The sequence below is a fragment of the Silurus aristotelis genome (assembly GCF_946808225.1).
Source record: "Silurus aristotelis genome assembly, chromosome: 22".
Lineage (NCBI taxonomy): Eukaryota > Metazoa > Chordata > Actinopteri > Siluriformes > Siluridae > Silurus > Silurus aristotelis.
The window spans coordinates 6,209,725-6,230,198 of NC_139595.1; the positions used below are offsets into that span (position 1 = coordinate 6,209,725).

The 20,474-nt window shown below is 37.8% G+C and overlaps 1 protein-coding gene across 1 annotated transcript in view; it reads left to right on the forward strand.

Annotated features, from left to right (window-relative positions):
* The window catches only part of LOC310717166 (CUGBP Elav-like family member 5), a 213,348-nt gene that overhangs the window by 3,640 nt on the left and 189,234 nt on the right, over positions 1–20,474 (forward strand). The window contains exon 2 of the mRNA XM_083524879.1: positions 15,131–15,213. Coding sequence (XP_083381005.1) covers positions 15,131–15,213 — 83 coding nt within the window. The remainder of the gene's footprint in view (positions 1–15,130; positions 15,214–20,474) is intronic.

Below are 20,474 nucleotides of genomic sequence, written 5' to 3' on the forward strand. Positions count from 1 at the left end.
AAAGACTGGTTGGTATACTGTAGACATAGGAGATTACTAAACACCATATGTAATATGTAATGAACTTTAATAGCACAGAGCTGCAGTATTCTTGAAACAAACTGGTTAATGAACATTATTATACTCATAATCGTTACGGTTTCTGAGGAGATTTTATGGTGGAAAATCTACGTAGTCGCAGGTTTTTTACGGCAAGATTTTTCAAACAACGTATTTTTTAATATAATATAATAACAGATAATAATTCATAGCGATGCATACGAGTTTATCCAGTGCAGTAACCTAAAACGGTGTGATCATGTATCGTGGATTCACTACGACATTTAAGGTAATTAGAAATGAATGCAAAATTTGCCTTTTTTTTTCAAAATGAAAGGCTGTAATTGCTATAAGAGACATAAAAATGCTGCAGGAAGTGCTGTTATAGTAAAATAATCTATTTGGATGGTGGAAAATTGGTAACTCTGTTTTGCATCAGTCAGTGTCATATAACCTGAAACATACACATGCAAGCAAGAACCTGTACCTACACCCTGATATAAACACTCCAATAATCTGCAGTTCATCTAAAATATATATTGTGTATACTGTATATATATTTTAATAATTCTCAACCCCGTATGATCAGCCAGTTGTCATTGATGCAGATAACATGAATCATGTTTTTGGTGTAATGCAAATCTATAAAAGCGAATGCAAGAGGTATATAAATAGGCAAATATATATTCATATGGTATATATATGTATAGAGATCCCACAAATTGGACATTTCTGTCAGTTTAAACTAAGAAATAAAGGTCTCAACCGATCCAACAAGGATCCAAGCCGATTTCAGCAAATTGGCAATATTCCGGTTTGGATTCCTCTAAAAAAAATAATGAATGTGGCTACGGACGATCCAAATCCGATATTTGAATAATTGTGTATCGTTTTTTGCAAAACCGCCTTTACCAGACGTAAAGACTATTAGCTTTGTGCACAAAGGGAAGCGAAGAATGATGAATAGGTATGGAGTAAGTGGCACATTCCTGCTGTTTGCTGAAAACACGGAGCCTAAAGCGGCACAGCAGCTATTGCCTGTTTCTCCATGCCCGATTTACTTTTCGCTGCGATTTTAACCATAAGTCATCATTGGCTCTCTTACTCACTCTCTCGCTCTCTCTTTCACTCACTCACTCCTCCGCACTTTCTATCCATTTATGAGCATTTGACTTGGGTAGGAGGTCATTTCAAACACACTATCTTCGTATCTGAAAGCATCTCACTTCAATCCATCATTCAGTTTTGCATTAGCAGTGTTCAGGGTTCAGGTACCGGTCGAGGACGGGAGCGTTCATCATCCAGAAGTAATCGTGTGCTCAGGGATTCGGAGAGCCGCTTCTAAAATATTGTAACAAGCAACAGGATTCTCTTTTGTGAAAGATGAAACGCGTCAGCAAGACGAGACAAGAGCTCGCGCCTATTCACACGAGTGTTCACATGCAAGAGTACACTGGCCCCAGCTGAAATTTGTTATGCATTGGATTTCCATTTCATTCACATACATTAGATGTTGGGAGGCCACTACAGGGTGTTCTGGTATGGAATGGGATGGCAAAAAAACGGGAACGAGCATTCATTTCTGATGTATCATGCAGTAGAGGTTATAGTCCAACTGTAGATCCGTTGAAGGAGGTTTCGACTTCTGGGGTTGCCAGTTCCATCTTTTAGAGATGTAAAGTCTCCAGATTTTGGCATTCTTAATCATTATAAAGACTATAAAAGAAAAAAGGAATGGCTGTCAGTTTCAGGAAAGGCTGGCTAAAGTTGGCTGTCAGGCTCAAAAAAGGGGGTGTGGCTTCTGCTCTTGCAAATGATAAATAAATGAGGCATGGTTTATATCAATTCAGTTTCAGTACAGGGAGAATAAATGGTCTTTGTGCTCAGTACCGGTAAAAGAAAGCATATCCGGTTTGCCTGTCCGGCACTTTGAAAAAGGTGTGGCTTCTTAGCGTTAAACGTCAAGGGAGGAGACAAATCCACAGTGAGTCCACAGTCCATCAGTCTCAGTGAAACAGGATTGTCATCTCTGTCTGTCACTCCCTTTGAAAGAGACCTGCCTCTGTGCCTGTCAGTCTCAGTGGATCTTTATCCATATAGATACTAAAGAACGAAGCAATGCCATGTATGTCTGTCAGCCCTAGTGTAGGTATGACTTCTGAGCCTGTCATTTCCAGTAGAGAAGGCATGGCTTCATTGCTAGTCAGACCCCTTGAAGTGGGTGTGGCCTATGTATCTATCAGCTCCAACGAAGGAGACATGTTCTGTGTGCCTGTCAGTCTATGTAAAAGAAGAATGTCTCCTGAGCCTGTCATTTCCTGTGAGGAAAGCATGGCATTCTTGTAAGGAAAGAAGTTTGTGCCTGTCAGGCTCTGTGAAGAAGGCGTGGTCAGGTCTGTTTCTGTCAGTTTAAATGAGTTTGCAATGGCTTTTGTGGATAAAGGCAAAGAAGGTGTATCTTCATGTATGGTCAGTTTTAAACAAAATGACATGGCCTCCCATTTCTCACAACTAGCCCCCTTTTCCTTGGATGGATATATATATATATATATATATATATATATATATATATATATATATATATATATATATATATATATATATATATATATATATAAAAATAAGTTTTTTTATCAGTCTGTGCTTCTAGGAAACTCATTATAACAAAGCGTATTCCAAGTAAAATATTAGCCATAGTCATCAAAATGCGAAAGCGCTCTGTTTAATGCAATGTATTGATTTATGGCTACTGGATGTTTTCTTGCAAGCAGTGTCAAAAACAAAGTAAAATGAACATCAAACTGTTTGCATAATACTGAATTACATCCCATTGCATCATCTTGTGTCGCATCACGCTGAATTGAATTGGTTGGCTGTTCCAGATTTGTCGTTCATACATCAGCTTGATTATAATGTATGAAATTGTGCCTCGCATCACCGTGGAAGCATAGATGCACACCATCGGTGATAAATGCGGTGCGTTTTCTTCTCCGTTTTTGAAAGCCTGCGTTGTTGCTGCGCTGCGACCGGCCTGATTTGAAAATGGAATCTGTCAGGTTTCATCTTCACTGTGTGTCGAGCAAACCAAGCCGATGGAAATAACAGCATTCTGCATGTGCTGATGGTTTTGCTTCTTAAATGTCAACACTAACGAAGGAAAATAGTCAGTTTCATAATTTTTGTTTTAATTGTAGACCACCAACTGCTACAGGAACACTAGTGAATTCATTTTAAACATCCTGATAGGGCTTTACAAATGCTTATTAATGAATAGGTTTCAGGAGAGGAAAAGGGCTTTTCTACTCTGCCAAACTTAAATGTAATCATTTTCATGGAAATTTAGGTCTTCAACTTTGTAATCCAATTTCCTTTCAATTTTGTTGTGGCAAATTTCAACTCCTAACAGCCACCAGTGCAAGACAGACACTGCTAAACACATGCTACCATAGACACACATAAAGCCAAATATCCACTCGCTCAGTGCTACAGGGAATGTGGTACTGTAGTTAGGTGGTTAATGCTCTGAGTTACTGATTGGAAAGTTGGGGGGTTTAAGCCCCAGTATTTCCAAGCTGCCACTCTTAGGGCCCTTTCATAGGGATGTTTCATGGCCGACCAATGAAAAATGAAAAAAGTTTGAATTATATATTTATATATCGTAATTCCCGGACTATTAAGCGCACCCATATATAAGCCGCACCCACTGAATTTTACAAATATTTTTTTATTTTGAACATAAATAAGCCGCACCTGTCTACACTGAAACTAATGAACTTTACACAGGCTTTAACGAAAGACAGTGTCTGTTACACGGTGTAACGGGTGAAATATGTTGTGGCTCCTTTAAGAGCAGAGCGGCATTTTGGGAATAGCCTGCCGCCACATTTTTTCCGGTTTTACTGCATGTGTGCAAGACCGAGGAATATGTCCTTATTATTTTCTGATGCTCATTTCTAAGTTTCTTTGACTAACCCCTAACGCTGTTGGCAAGAAAAATAAAAAAGCACGAGTTTTGGAAACCTGTCTGTGCTTATATGATTTCTGTTGCAACTGGAGTTAGCGAGCTCTCCCTTCACCCTGACTCAACGCGTTACAACGGCTTGTATCTAAACAGTAGCCGACCAAAAAAGTCATTCTTTACTGTCTTCCTCCTTTCTTTCACAACTATTTCTCTCGAGAGTTTTTCTTTTGGCTTCGTCGTGCGTTTCACCATCTAAAATCACCATCGGTGGAAGTTTTTTCTCCCAATACATATATGCAATATATATATATGCACATGTTATCCAGGATAGCTTTCCCACAGCTTGTTAAAGACTCAACATACTGTTGGTGAAAGTTCGTGCAACATCTACCAGTAGGAGCGAAGGCAGTAGAGCACACTTGGTCCGTCTCCTATCAGATACTGTAATGCAGAAAAAGTGGAAGGAAAATGAATACCAGCGGTTATTTATTGGCCAATCCTTATATGTTTTATACAGCGATATAAACTATTTCAAATACAGAGAGAACTGAGACGCAAGTATAAAAGTTATTTTTTCATGTAACATGACAAAGACCATACTTTACCATTATTAGCCACGTACCTCATGGGAAATCAGATTTGGTGTTTTTGGCCTTGCTTTGTGCTTTCCTTTGCCAGGTCCCACTTTCAGCACCAGCCCATCAAACCGAGTCCTGTCCATGACGAAATACTGCTGAAATAGACCCCCATTCATTTGTAGCTTTACCTCATTCAATCGTGCCATGCTGCCTTTGAGTTAGAATTGTTTTATAGATTGCTGCAATGGCTTAAAAAACAATCGAAGGTGTGGAGCTTGTCAGAAGTTTCCCAACTGCAATGTGCATGCAAGAGAAGCCGCCACACAATGCCCGTATTTAACATCGTTTCCACTGAATGCACGCTGGGGCTTTTATTAGACTACAGCTCTGATCTCATGATGACATGATGAATCTTTGCAGTTTTTGCTCTGGATTTCTTAACATTTTTCAAAACCTACTAATAAAATGTATATGTAGCTGCCTCGTAGTCGTGAAATGTTTATTATACTAGCAGAAGTTAAGCTTGGACCTGAGCCAGGTAAAGCGATCTTTTATGAATTTCCCATCGGGACTTTATAGCTAGACTATGAATAGACCTTAATGCTGCGATCACCAATTTAGAATATATGAAACCATTTGTCAGGAGGTAAAGCAAACCATAAATTGCACCTTTGTGACCTCTTTTTATTTTAATCGCTGTTCGTTTGTTCGCTTTCACTCCATTTTTATAATTCTGATGTGGTACTCCATTACGAAGTCACAGTCTGCATAATTTATGGCAGACTATGTTATTTATTGCTTAGAATAAGAATAATTATCATCAGTGGCATATTTTAAAAGGCTGGTTTTTATTATTATTATTATGTCTGTTGTTATTGTGTGAAAGACTGGGGCCTGTGTGAACACATGACATGACACAAGTTTGAAAAACACGAAAAAACACTTGTATTCAGCCAAAAGATTTTCACTGAATACAGCGTAAATAACTGACACTTAAGTGCTGTACTCAAGTAGCTTTTTCTCGTATCTGTACTTTACTGAAGTATTTCCATTTGGGCAGATTTTTACTTTAACTTCACTATACTTCATAATCAAATATACTAAAAAAGTATACAAAATATACTTTTACTCAACTACATTTTGATGAATCAGTTCTTCCTTTTTATTTATGAGTGGAAAACAATTTAACTGGTCCAGCACACAGCAAGCCACCAATCAGAGTGCACTCTGTTTTAAACCTCTTTTTTTGGTGGTTTCTACTTACACGAATATACAGTTCAGCATCAGTTCAACACCAAGCAGAACGTTTTGAGAGGAATAAATGATGGAGAAAACTCCTGACTCGAACTCGCCACAACACCCGTGGCCTCTTTGCACGTTTGCACAAAGGTTTTATAAAAGGTTTGATATAATTGGATTTATAATTTTAATAGATATTAGTGTCATTAATATCATTCTATGAACAGATTGTTGTGCTAAGAGTAACAGAGTATTTTCACATAAACTAAGTTGATTGAGCAAAGAGTCTTGTGATAAAAATAATAATAGGAACATTATAACCATAATAAGTCATAGTACTTTGGATTCTAAAGTAAATTTGAAGGCAAATATTTTAGTACTTTTACTCAAGTAAAAGTTAAAAGGAAGCACTTTTTACTTTAACTGGCGCCATATTTTACCTACTGTAACTCAAATTTAACTCAAGTACATGATTTATGAATTTTGTCCACCACTGACTGGCACTTTAATACGAATCTCATACATAATGTAGTTCATTTAAAAACACAAGTTAACTTCTGGTCCGTCGAATCTGATGTTAGTCAGAAAGCACGAGCGAGCCGTATCCAGAGATATCGTTCTCTTTTGCTACATTAAAAGCAGTACTCCCTTAATAAACACGAACAAACGGAAGGCGAACGTGATAAACGAGACACGCCGAGCCGTTTTTTTTGTGCTAGGATTCGTATTTATTCAGTGCTCTTTCTGTTTTCGGGAATCCGAATTGTAAAAAGGTATGCTAATACGATCACGTACGCAGAGTAAGGTCCTTTTGCCTCTTCTCCAAAAGTTGCCTCTATAAATCACTGCACGAGAGAGCAATACAAATGACTTCTGTCACACTGTGTTTACCTGCACGTGCGGTTTTCCCTCCGCTGTAGAAACAGTTTGCTATAAATATCGAAAAGCGGGCCCAGGTGTGCAGTTTGAATGCATAAGCGTGGTAACCCCTTGTGCTTTTGTTAAATGGCATTCTTTGTGTGTGAAAAAGAAAGAGATAGAGAGGGAGAGAGTGTGTGTGTGTGTGTGTGTGTGTGTGTGTGGGTGTATGAGTGGGGGATGAGGGAGAAAGAACGAGGGAGTGATTAGTTCTACATGGGGTGGTCTGTGCACTCCTGACACACAGCTTTGCTCTGAGGGCCGAGGTTGGGCAGATCTGAATGCGACTGACTTAATTAAGGTTTACAGGTTCCACTAGACGACCACACATATATATATATATATATTTATAATGCCACTCATTACAAGGCAATTATACAGGAGCGGGGTGAGCTTTGTGTCTGGAACAATGGCACAGGACGAGAGGAAAGTCTGAAAAGAAGCCTTTCTCCAGGCCGTCGCTGATATGAATGTGATCAAAACCTTGGAAAGTCTTGTTTTTTTGGGTCTCGGTGTCAAGAACCTGATCATTGTGGCGAAGTTTGATTGTATCTTTATGTTTCTCAGTATCATAAGGAATTATAAGAAGGAATTCCTGATTGAACCTTTTCAGACTGCTCGGCATTTTTCAATGCGGCCGTCATGTAGAGAATACATATACATACACATATTTTTTCTTGTAGAATAATAGAAATTCATTTGGAATTATAATAACAATCGAAACGATGGGCCACCAATGAAATATATGTATCATTCTTCTGCACCAAACGACATGGTGGTGCACAGGGGCATATTTTGGTCTCACAGTGTTTTAGTTGTGTTTGGGTTACAGGCTGCTTAGAATTTCTGTACATTTTCTCACTGTGTGGATTTTCTCCCTTCTCCAAAAAAGACGCCAGAAGGTGCCAGAAAGTTAAACTACACATCGGTGTGAATGAGTGTGTGAACGAGTGTGTGAATGTGTGTGTGCATGGGGCTTTGCGATCCATCCCAGGGGGTATTCCTGCTTCATATCCAGTGTTCCTGTGATTCACAAGCCTGACCCGGATAAAGTAGTTTGCAGAAGATGAATGAATGAATCGATGTAATATGCAATTTCTTCAGCTGATTTATCTTAATATATCAGCTCAGTAATATAAACATTTCTTATTTATTGGTTGAACTAAAAGTCAGTTTTGGTAAAACTTTATTGCAAATTAAATGAACAAAAACCTTTATAATAATACAAAGCAAAATTATAAAATGAAAAATAATATTGAATAATAAAAAGTACTTTAATCAATAAATATAGATGATTATTATTATAATTATTATGATGTATCTATAAAAAAAAACATTTATTTAGTGATTACATTATAAATCTGTTTTGGTAAAACTTTTTCAAAATTAAATTTTAAACATTTATAATAATAATAATAAGAAGAAATATAATAAAAAAAATAAAAAAAAGCTTTCTTTCGGCTTCTCCCATTAGGGGTCGCCACAGCGGATCATCCGCATGTTTGATTTGGCACATGTCTTTACGCTGGATGCCCTTCCTAACACAACCCTCCCCATTTATCCGGGCTTGGGACCGGCACTAAGGCTTGTGCAACCCTAATGGCTGGGGTCGGTTCCCTGACCGGGGATCGAACCCGGGCCGCAGCGGTGAGAGCGCCGGATCCTAACCACTAGACCACCAGGGACCCACACAAATATAATACAAATAATAATAATTAATTAATATTACTTTAATAATAAATAATATATAGCATTTTAGTAAATATAATGTCCGAAGAGGACAAACAAGAAGCACATACATTGGTTACATCATTTACTGTACATAAACTATATATATATATATATATATATATATATATATATATATATATATATATATATATATATATATATATATATATATATATATATATAATGGTATCTGAGTTACGTTGTTTTGACTCACAATTTTTCGATCTTACGATGATGAGCGATACGACAAAACTTTATTTAACATAACGCGCAACAGGCACAGGCAGCAGTGTACAATGTACAGGATGAGCGTATCTCTCGCAATGTGTCGACATAGTAAAGATGTCTCAAAAGCTTAAATGTCTTAAAAGCACCCAAGTATGTCTCCTGATGGTAGTGAAAAAAAAAGTTTGGAGAAGAAAATTAAAATTATAAATCAGCATGAAGCAGGAAAGACTGTCACAGTCAAAGTACCATCTTCGACATACGTCGTAATTTATCTTTTTTTTAAACATTTATTTTACAATTGTTTTCTCGTCTTCTTTAGTGGTTGACAAATACTACTAAAAATAATACTAATAATAATAATAAAAAATCTGACAAATATTTAGTTTTTTTTTATCTCTATTACAGAATTTTAATTAGTCTAATAAAATGGTGTGAAGAAATACGCACATGGGTGATCACTCTAGTGAAGTGAGTTACTCCTTCCCCCTCATTGTGTGGGAGTTTCTGCGAACTGAGTTGCCAACCACAGTAAATAAAGCTCTGTGTATCTTCCTTGAAGGGAAGAGAGAGAAAGAGAGAAGTGTCTGCTGGAGAGAACACGAGCGAGAGTGTGTGATTTCTGGCTAGCGAATGCAGCGTCTGTGCCAATTTGCCTTTGATCCCTGACTGACACACTGCTTCAGACCGCTGCAGCCTGGGCTCACCATGACCACCGCTCTCAGCCTCACTTATAGCTCACAGCGCTCTGCTGCCTGCTGGATACCCAGAACCTGTCTTAAACCTGTCATCTTTCTTCTAGAACATAAGGATAAGATACGCAGTGTTTACTCGTATAGCATGGAGTTCTTCATGCGGATATGCAGCATTATATACCGGAGCTATTAGACTCTTTATATCCCTGAACTTACCATCCATATGTTGATAGTGATACAAACTTTGTATCATTTTGAACAGTATTTGTAAGTGGTATTAAAAAAGGCACTCAGATTTCTGTTGATATAAGTTATTAAACTGGTCAATTAGGCATGTAAATGTAATTTGTGCATGCCGTTGTTCCTAAAGTGACTTTCAGGCTTAGTAAAATCGCACCGTGGGTGGTAAATTAGTCCATTTGCATCGGCACTGACCTGTATTTTGTCACGAAAAAAATAAACGCTTGCACAGTTTTCGAGGGAGTTTTCAAGTTTTAAATGGTAAACTCATTTTGCAGGTTACTGTAACACTGATCATTCCAGCAGCTATTCAGACACACAGACTCCACCCCAGAATGAAAGTAAGAGGGATATAAACATAAGGATTGACTGATTCATGCCCCGGCTATTGGAAATCATTGGCGGACGGTCCACAAGGGGGTTTGGAGCGGGTGGGAGAGGAGGTGCTGAAAAGAGGTCGTTAAAGTCTTGACCCATGCACAACAAGCCTCTCTCTCGGGTCTAAAGCTCCAGAGAAGACAGTCATATAAAGCAGCGCTGATTGAGGGCTCTGATCAATTTATCCAGCCACCCGAGAGGCCCTATTTCACGCCTTCACCTCGACCCTGATGACATCCAGGGTTACTGTGACCTCGCCCTGGGGTCATGACACAAGATCAGAGGGGACTCTTGTGATCCCCCTGAGGGAATAAAATTTTCAACGGCTATATCTGCCAGTCTGTTTTACCACCAGGACTGAAAAGGCAATTAGGTTTGGGATGAAGTGAACAAGTGAAATATTGGTTTATGTCCCACTGAGGATTTTTTATGTTTTATTATTTGCAATAGATATAAATACAGGTTTATATAAAAGGACAAAAGATTAATTTCTTTAGCTTTAGGAAACAAAACTGGTGTACAACAAGAAGACAATTGTGAAGCTTTTTATTCCTTCATCTTTAGTGAACTCCTGGTCACGGTCATGGTGGTTTGAAGTAGGCTATTTAAAAAAAAAACAGGTTACTAGCTTGCATATATTTTGGGAAATAAACCAACTAAATGTCAGGTACAAACAAAACTAATAACCTGAAAAGCTAAATTGTAAAACACCAGTGGGATTGTAATTGCCACACCATGCTGGCAGCGCTGCCATTTCTACCTCTGTTTTGGGAGGTGGTAGCTCAGTGGATAAGATGTTAGACTTCTGATCAGAAGGTTAGATGTTCAATTCCCAGCACCACCAAGCTGCCGAAAACCCACAACTGCACAGCTGTACAATTAAGATAATTGTACGCTGCTCTGGATAAAAGTGCCTGCTAAAAGCCATAAATGTAAATGTTTTTTCCCCGGTGTTTTTAGTGACCCTGGTGGCATAGTGGGAGCGGTGGTAGCTCAGTGTTTAAGGGCTTGGGTTTACTGATCGGAAGGTTGGCAGTTCAAGCCCTGTTATCGCCAAGCTGCCACTCTTGGGGCCCTTGAGCAAGGCCTTTAACCCTGTGTGTTCTCGGGGTGCAATATTATGGCTGATCCTGTGCTCTGACCACAGTTTCCTAACATCTCTGGGATGTTTGAGAAAAGATTTTCACTGTGCTGTAAAACACCTGACAAATATAAAGCACTTTTCTTAGTTGTACTGTAGGGTTAACGCTTAATTAAAGAAAGAAAGAAAGAAAGAAAGAAAGAAAGAAAGAAAGAAAGAAAGAAAGAAAGAAAGAAAGAAAGAAAGAAAGAAAGAAAGAAAGAAAGAAAGAAAGAAAGAAAGAAAGAAAGAAAGAAAGAAAGAAAGAAAGAAAGAAAGAAAGAAAGAAAGAAAGAAAGAAAGAAAGAAAGAAAGAAAGAAAGAAAGAAAGACCCTTCCAGTTAAAACCCTACCCACTTTGGGTTTAAATCTAAATACACATATAGTTATATAGCCTCAGACACTACATGCCAATTCTGACAGATATGCAGGTGTTGGTATTGAGTTTGCATTAAGCCCTATTGATGGCAAACACACACACACACACACACACACACACACACACACACACACGCACACACACACACACATTTCCCCAATTTTCTCCAGGCAGTCATGCAACACTGTGATCAGAGCCAGTCAAACATCAAAACTACCATTGCTATTCCACTCCTCCACTCTCTCACCCTTTATTTATTGATATTTTCCCCCCTCTTCTATCTCATCACAGTCTTTTCAACCTGACTCAAACTCACTTGAGAGCAATTATGATTGAAGGAGAATAAAAAAAGCATATAGATGTTGTTTTCTATCTTCTTCTTGCTACACTTCATATGTTAATACATGAATAATTTAAGGCTTGCACTTGTTTATAGGATCTCTGTGTATGCGTATGTGTGTGTATGTGTGTAAACGCACATATGTATTCTTATTCTGCCATTTCAGTATGTGTCGAATGTTACGCCTTTGATATTCCCTGAAAACATGCATTTGAATTTAAATTACTTAAAATGCAAAGTCCTCCAAATGAGTATGAATATTAATGAGCCTACAATTTTGTATTAATCCAGACAGAATGTGGATGCAAATATATATTATTTCTAATTATTGCTGATACACTATATTGCCAAAAGTTTGCAGACACCTGGTCATAAGTATGGTGTGTGCTTTTTGATCATCACATTCCACATCTAGTTCACATTTTCTCTTATAATTCCCTCTACTGGGAAGATGCTTTACCAGATAGTGGAGTGTGTGTGTGTGTGTGTGTGTGTGTGTGTGTGTGTGTGTGTGCAGATTTGTGAAGATTCATTTAGCCACAAGGGTGTTATTAAAGTCAGGTGCTGATGTAGGTGAGGTGAGGAGGTCTGGGTTCCAGTAAGAGTTCACATTTATTTTTGTTCAATAGGGCTTCAATAGGGTTCAGAGCTCTATAGCAGGAGATCTTCCACTCCAACCCATGTAAAGCATATAAGGGCGTGAAATCTGCATCTATTTTTCGACATACTCCCCAGCTACATTATTACACTTATCCCAGCTTTTAAAGCCTGGAAACATACAAACGTTTTCTCAGTACACCTAAACCATCCTAGGACAGCCTGCCTCACTTTGTCATCAGGGAATCACCACGACCGTGTTTGTCAGTGGAGGAACAATGGCCATCTTTAAAACGTTTACATCATTCAGATGTCTTACTGCGGCTAAACGTCTCATCACCGTACTGTGCTTGTAGTATTTTGTAAATATTTGCAGGTTTTACGCCTTCGTTCACAAGAAACCCCTTCACCACACGCTGTTCTATGCACACACTGATGCTGTTGTCTGCCATCTTGATTAACAGTCTCTGGACTGGCTAGACCTTTCAGTAGTAGGAAACACTATCCACTTACTACTATATGTAGTACTGCCACACTAGCATCCATTTGTATACCTGTAACAATAAAAATCCCTGTTTGACTTGAACGCCCCCACAGTATATGGTGCTATAAATCCAAATTGAAAATCTGACTCTAAGTCTATGGACAATAAAATAAATTAAAGAAAGTCTTTAAAAAACTGTTTTAGTTTATTGTTAGAACAACACAGAAAAAAGAAGTTCCGAAAAAATTAAGTCATGTAGTGAAGCCAAATAGGTATTTAGACCCATTTGTCATTTAATATATTCCCAGATCAAATATTAACTTCGGATTTACACACAAGGTTTTTTTAATTATTATTATTTGTAGTTATGAATTGAAACATAAGTATTACCAAAGACAAGGAGTATATTTGGACACCACAGAGTAGCAACATTAATGATTTTGGGGTGCATTTTTAACTTTGATTTATTATTATGATTATTTTTTTTTTTTTACAAATCAGTAGGATAGAAAATGACAAAGATTCCTTTTGATGGAACTGCAATTTCAAGACTCTCCCTAGATTTTCAGCAGGATTCTTTGTCTTCTTCAGCAGAGGAGTTTTGTATTGTATATGCATTGTAACTGAGGCGTGATCGTGGCTTTGTAAATCCTCTTTGTGTCCCTGTTGTTCGTGCTGCTTTTCAAGTTACCCTGCAACTCTTTTCAAGACTACTGGCTTTTCGCTTGCTACCATCAGAGAGCATGTGAGAAATCTACAGATGTTTACAGCCTTTGCTTTTGTAGCTAAAAATACAGTCTTAGGATGAAAACAAAATGAAAGAAGGTCTTTCAAAAGCTGTCTTAGAGGGTACACTTGTCAGGGGTCTCTAATAACGTGCATTAAATAGATACGTGAGTCTCTCATATTTTTGTTCAAAGGCTGATTTCATGTTTCCATTTCCTTTTTTGTAGACCACTGTACAGTAGCTGTCTCTTCATTATCACTTGGGCTTTTTTAGAACCTCCTCCTCTAAAGAACGTTTTGACGGATGTTTGTTTAGCACTCATGCTAATAATTAGCTGAACCTGTTGCAAGTGTGGGAATTATGCTTTAATGAAAATGTGCTGTATTTAAATTTGGATGTTGGCTCTTAAAGGGCAAAAAACAATAAATAATACAGTGTCATGATTATATAGATATTTTTCCCCGAATTGTTTTCTGGCCCAGTAGCAACTCTTCCACTACTAGGGTGTTTGGAGAATCTCTGCACTAGAGCAACATGATGAAAGAAAAAAAAAAAAAAAGGAAATAAAAATCATGCATTATTATGTCTATGATTGTAAAACTAATACAAATTCTTTGCTTTGACAAAACATTTCTATGTCTCGATTGATATATATTTGATTGAGTTATGTGAAGAAATTGGTTGGCATTAAAAACTTTTAAATTGCTTTGAACAACATCTATCTATCTATCTATCTATCTATCTATCTATCTATCTATCTATCTATCTATCTATCTATCTATCTATCTATCTATCTATCTATCTATCTATCTATCTATCTATCTATCTATCTATCTATCTATCTATCTATCTATCTATCTATCTATCTATCTATCTATCTATCTATCTGTATGTCTGTCTGTCTGTCTGTTACTTAACTTAAGCCCCGCCCACTTGGCACAATCATGTGATATAAAACTAGTGTTTGTAAGATAGATATTCATTTATAATCAAGAATGTTTTTTCTATTTTGTTTTTTTTATCCCCTTTTTAAAAAAAAAAAAAAAAAAAAAAAAATTATGATTATCACTTTCTGAAATCGAATTTTTTTTATGTAGCATTTACAAAAACAAAACACTGTGGATCTTTAAGGGACTTGGCAACCATGTTTCAATAGATTGACAAAGTGTACATGATTATACATCTATGAACATATTCAAATATGTAAATACTGCATTACGTAATATAAAATACCATTTGTCCAAAGAATAAAATTCATTTAGAGAGCGTGACAGGTTGAACTGCGAAAATCTGTGTGTGAGTGTGTGTGTAAAATAAAATCTGAAAAAAGACTGCGTGCATGTTTACACATTTGTGTCAGTTTATGAGTGACAGAGCGAGTGAGTTTGTTTGTGTGCATGTGTGTGGTGTGTGTGTTTGTGTGGGCAGTAGTGTGTGGGCATGTGCAGTATTACTTTAATCCTCCTCTCTGTTCTCCAGGCTGCGCGTTCCTCACCTACTGTGCTCGTGAGTCAGCCATCAAAGCCCAGAATGCACTGCACGAACAGAAAACTCTGCCAGGGGTACGTATCTCTCCCTCCCTCTACTTCTCACACGCATTCTCTCGTTTTCTCCACTGACTCACTCGTGACAATCCTGTTTCAGCATCATTTTTAATCCAGATTTATTTTTTTTTTTTTTTCATTTTCTCTTTATTCAATATCCACATCAGCATCCATAGACAATGTACACATCCAGGTATGGTACTGTCGTGTATATATTACATGAATAAAACAACACTCGCTGCAGTGCCAGAGTAATAGTGGCCGGGCTTCGTGTCCCCGCTGCAAAACAACTCAGTGTTCGGTTATTTATGTTCGCCTTCAGGTGAACTGGGATATTCCGTGCAGCCTCACACTGTCACGGTGTCATTGAGTACCGAGGGAAATTTCAAGTTCAAACCGTGCAGCCAAAAATAAAATATACACAAAGTTCCTTTTACTCAGTATGCCACGGGATTGCCAATCTGTGTTAAATGACTGACAATACTTTATTCGATTTATTAACAATTCAGGAAAGTTTATAGCTAAAAGCTTAACATTGTATATACTGCATACTGCATGTCTGTCAAAAAAATGCAAAAAATATATTAATTAAAATAATGATAATAACAAACTTATTCAAATTTACAGTACAAAGATTTCCTTTGACTAAACAGTATATATACAGTATACATTTTATATATGTATCTTTACAGCTTTACACACTCTCAGCAGCTGGACAGTTCTTTTCTCCAACATTAAGATGAAATACTTTGCCATGCCTCTTGTAAAATTTGCCAAAGATATTTCTTACTAGTTGGAGATTTAGTTCTGATTTTAATATCCAGCTCATATCAGAGCAGTTTAAAAGGATTAGGTGGGCATGTCATTTCATGATAAAGAAATCTCCATGTGACTGTTTGCTCTCTAACTAAAGCTTACAGAGCTTGGACTTATGTCATGTCATGTCATGTCATGTCAAGTCAAGTCAAGTCAAGTTTATTTCTATAGCGCTTTTCACAACAGACATTGTCTCAAAGCAGCTTTACAGAAATCAACAGTTAAGGTGAACGGTGTACATTTATCCCTGATGAGCAGCCGTGGCGACTGTAGCAAGAAAAAACTCCCTTAGATGTCATGAGGAAGAAACCTTGAGAGGAACCAGACTCAAAAGGGGAACCCATCCTCATTTGGGTGACATCAAGAGGTTATGTTTTATGTCATTGTCTTGCTGTATGGTGAATTTGGTTCCAATTCGTCGCAGTTCAGATGGAATTGCCTGGTGTTGAAGTGTGAATTGGAAGCCATGTTTGTTCAGAATTCCATTCACCTAAAATTATGTTTCCAACCTTCCCGGCTCCAAAACAACCCCAAAACATTAAGCTTCCACCTCCATGTTTGACTGTAGGTGTCAGGCAGTCTGTTAACATCTTCTCTCCTGTTCTCCATCTTACATAGGGTCTGCTTTTAGAGAAAATAATTACAAAATCGGCCATCTGTCAACACAACATGGGTGACTTTGCCTTTTTATCTAGTTTGTTGCATAAAAACAAAAAACATTTGACCGAACAACGGAGAAATGGCAAGTAGAGCAGGTTTTTCAGCCGTGTTTAACATTTTTCAAATAATTTCATTATTCATTTTGTCGATGAGCAGCTTACAATCATTTTATTTATACAACTCAGCAGTTAAGAGTTAAGAGCCTTGTTACATGTCCCAGGTGTAGCAGTTGGTGGTGCTGGAATTTTTACTCAAAACCAGATAAGAATTCCAACATCTTAACCACTGAGCTACAACTTCCTAATCATACCATGTCTTCTTTTACACTGTAGAAAGAAATATATTAGAACGTGAACAGGTCAATTTCACCTGTTTAATCACCTCAAAATGTATCAAAATGATGAAAATTGCCATTTATCAAAATTGTCAAGCTCTACATTATCAGAAAAATGTTAACTTTTTAGACTTAGGCTCTGCCTACTTCAATCACAGAATGCCATATATTTCAGAAAGTGTTCTTTTCTACAGAGAGTAATTCTTTTATAAATCTTTTTATAAAACCACTTTTATTTTAGTGGAAAAACTTTGAATGTCACTGTAATTGTTTAAAACGGTTTTCTTTTGATTTGATTTAGTGTTAAAACAAATACCTTAAAATCTTTTTACATAGTACAAATGAAGTAAATAAAAAATCATATATATATATATATATATATATATATATATATATATATATATATATATATATATATATATATATATATATATATATAATTTTTTTTTTTGTATCTCCGGAATGTCGTAAGCTGAGTGGTCGTAGGTCGGAGCCTTTCAAAGGAAGAGTGTCTCTGAGCAGGGGTGCATGTGACCCCTGATTGTATATTGTGTAAATAATCCCTATTGAATATTTCGGTGGGCTTTAGTTGGCTAAAAGCTTCAACTTAGTGTTAATAACATTATACAGGTGGCTGATTATCAGCAAAAGCAGCGTCCTAAGGGATATTCTCCACCACCTCGTAGAGATGTGTTATCATGAACAACAGTTTACAGTTTATCAGAGATGTGTGTGTGTGTGTGTGTGTGTGTGTGTGTGTGTGTGTGTGTGTGTGTGTGTGTATATATATATATATATATATATATATGTGTGTGATTGTATATATATGTAAGTGTATGTATGAGGGAGAGGGGGAGGCCAAGACAGGAAGAGAGAGAGAGCATGTTAAGTTGTTGTGTGAGACCGTGTACACAAAGTGTGCTGTCATAAGCAGGGATAAGGGTGTGTGTTCCTACACTCCCACCGGGTACATCCCTGCCACCACACCAGCTGCCTCTGAAAGAGCAAGAGAAAGAGCACGTGAGAGGGAGAAAGAGAGAGAGAGAGAGACAGTAAATTAGAAGGCAAAAGATTTATGGAAAGGTTTTAAGCATTAATCTTGCGGTCACACGCAAGAGTACAGAAAACCTATAAGCATGCAAATGCATTCGCCAATACGCACATGCGTGACCTTTTCTGACCTACACATGCACTCTCAGAGCCGGCATAAATATAAACTACATCGGGCAGTTGCTTTGCATTTCAATATGTGTTTCCAGCTGTAGCTACTCACGCTATGTGTGTGTATGACCCTGAATCGTGAGGTTGTGTAATAGAGGTAATAGCGAGTGAGACCCAGTAGCACCATAAAAGTGCAGGTCTGAATGAAGTCCACTTTTAGAAAGACGTGTGCTTTTCTGTACCTTAAAAAGCTCTGTGCTACTTTTTCCATTAGTGAGTCTATCCCTGTGTGTGTGTGTGTGTGTGTGTGTGTGTGTGTGTGTGTGTGTGTGTGTGTGTGTGTGTGTGTGTGTGTGTGTGTTTGGGGTGGGTCAGGCAAAAATGAGAGTGATGAAGGCATATTTTTAGGCGTGTTAGCCTATTTTGGGCGGAGGGCCGGAGGCGGGAGGGTGCCGAAGCGAATTCAGTGAACTCGCACTCCTACACAAGCACAATGCACTGCTGAATATATATACAAAACACTCCATGTTATAAAGGTAGCTATTATTGGGAAGCATGCAACAGCAACACAGAAAATGTTGGGAGTGTGTGGTTTCAACCAACACAGGAGACTCTTTTTGTGCCTTTTGTGTTTTCTTCTGCTCAGAACGGCTCTCTAGTCGATCGTCTGTTATGCCAAGTATGTAGAATGTCTCACTTTTGTTTAATAGTTAATGCTAACTTATCAATAATCCCCTCTTTAAAAAATGTCTCAGTGGATCTTGCACAGACAGACAGACAGACAGACAGACAGACAGACAGACAGACAGACAGACAGACAGACAGACAGACAGACAGATAGATAGATAGATAGATAGATAGATAGATAGATAGATAGATAGATAGATAGAAAGATAGATGTGGTTTTTCCCCAAACTGTTACCACAAAGTTGGAGCCACACATTTCCCTTCACTTGAACTAGAAGGGGCTGAACGATTACCAATTTCCACAAGCACACCTCAAATGTAGTGGAACATCTACCCAGAAGAGTGGAGGTTATTATAACAGTAAATAGGGACTAAATGTGGAATGGGATATTCAAAAAATCTTATATTTAGGTATCCACAAACTTTTGTTCAAATACTATTGCGATAGATATACTGCCAAATTTCCATTAATGTTGACTTTGATACAATAGGAATATATATAAAAAAAATACATGGTATTACAGGAGAATGATCAACAGTATGCTTCACATCTGGCCACACTGAGTTGTTGATTATTTTGATAATAGCACACCGGGAAATGTTTCATGTCCTTACTCCATTTATAGGCCTGACCAGGTTGAAAAATGACAGATTTGTCACAGGAAATAAGAGTGATGGCACACAAACAGAAGAAAGGGACCGAGAGAAAATGAAAGCTGGGTCATACTGAGTGGAGCGAGAAATGATTAGTGAGAGGAGGGAGAAAGAAGGGTTATAGAGAAGGACTGAACGAGGAGGAGGGAGCGAGGAAATAGATGGAATATGCAAATACAAACAGCAGCCAACAGGGTCATGGTTATGACTCCAGGCGGGTGTGTGTGTTTATGTGTGTATATGTGTGTGTTTGTGCATGTCCTCTAAAACCACATGAGTGCAAAACTCTGACATCTTTCAAACATCTTTCTCTGTGCGGCGAGCCAGAGAACCGGGGTCAGCCAAAAAAACCTGAGAGGGGAAACAGTGAGGAAGACACACATAAGAGCGAGACGTCACAATGCTCATTCTGTATTCATACAAGATATTAATGGACGTGGGATAGAAGCTCATTACTTTTTCATCGGAAATGAAAGAACGATGAGTGAAAGCAGACATCGAGGGCGGAGGGCAATCCCTGAGGATGAATTCACAGAGACAGCACATTTTTGTGTGTTCTTGACCTTTGAACCCTTGTGCCATTTGTTTTACTTCTCCAGGACTAAACCCAAGTGGAGCCCTTCTCTTTTTTATCCATGCACTTGCTCGATAGAATGGTGAAAAATGACGAATGCTCATAATTTGTCTTAAGCATATAAGCTCTATGATAGACAGGGATTAGATGGCTTCAATCAAATCCCATCTTGATTATTATCCCTCAGCATTTCATCATCACTAATTTCTGGAAGTGTTCGCTGTTCGGTAGAAGACGCCGTCAGCCACAATTCTCTAACCCGGTCACTTTTCCAATCCAGTTTTAGTGTTTAAGATCATTATTTTCACTTTACATGACTACATTAATTATAGGTATACCGACATTACTGAAGTCGAACACATTGCCTGCATGAAGCAGGATGCTCTCTACTTT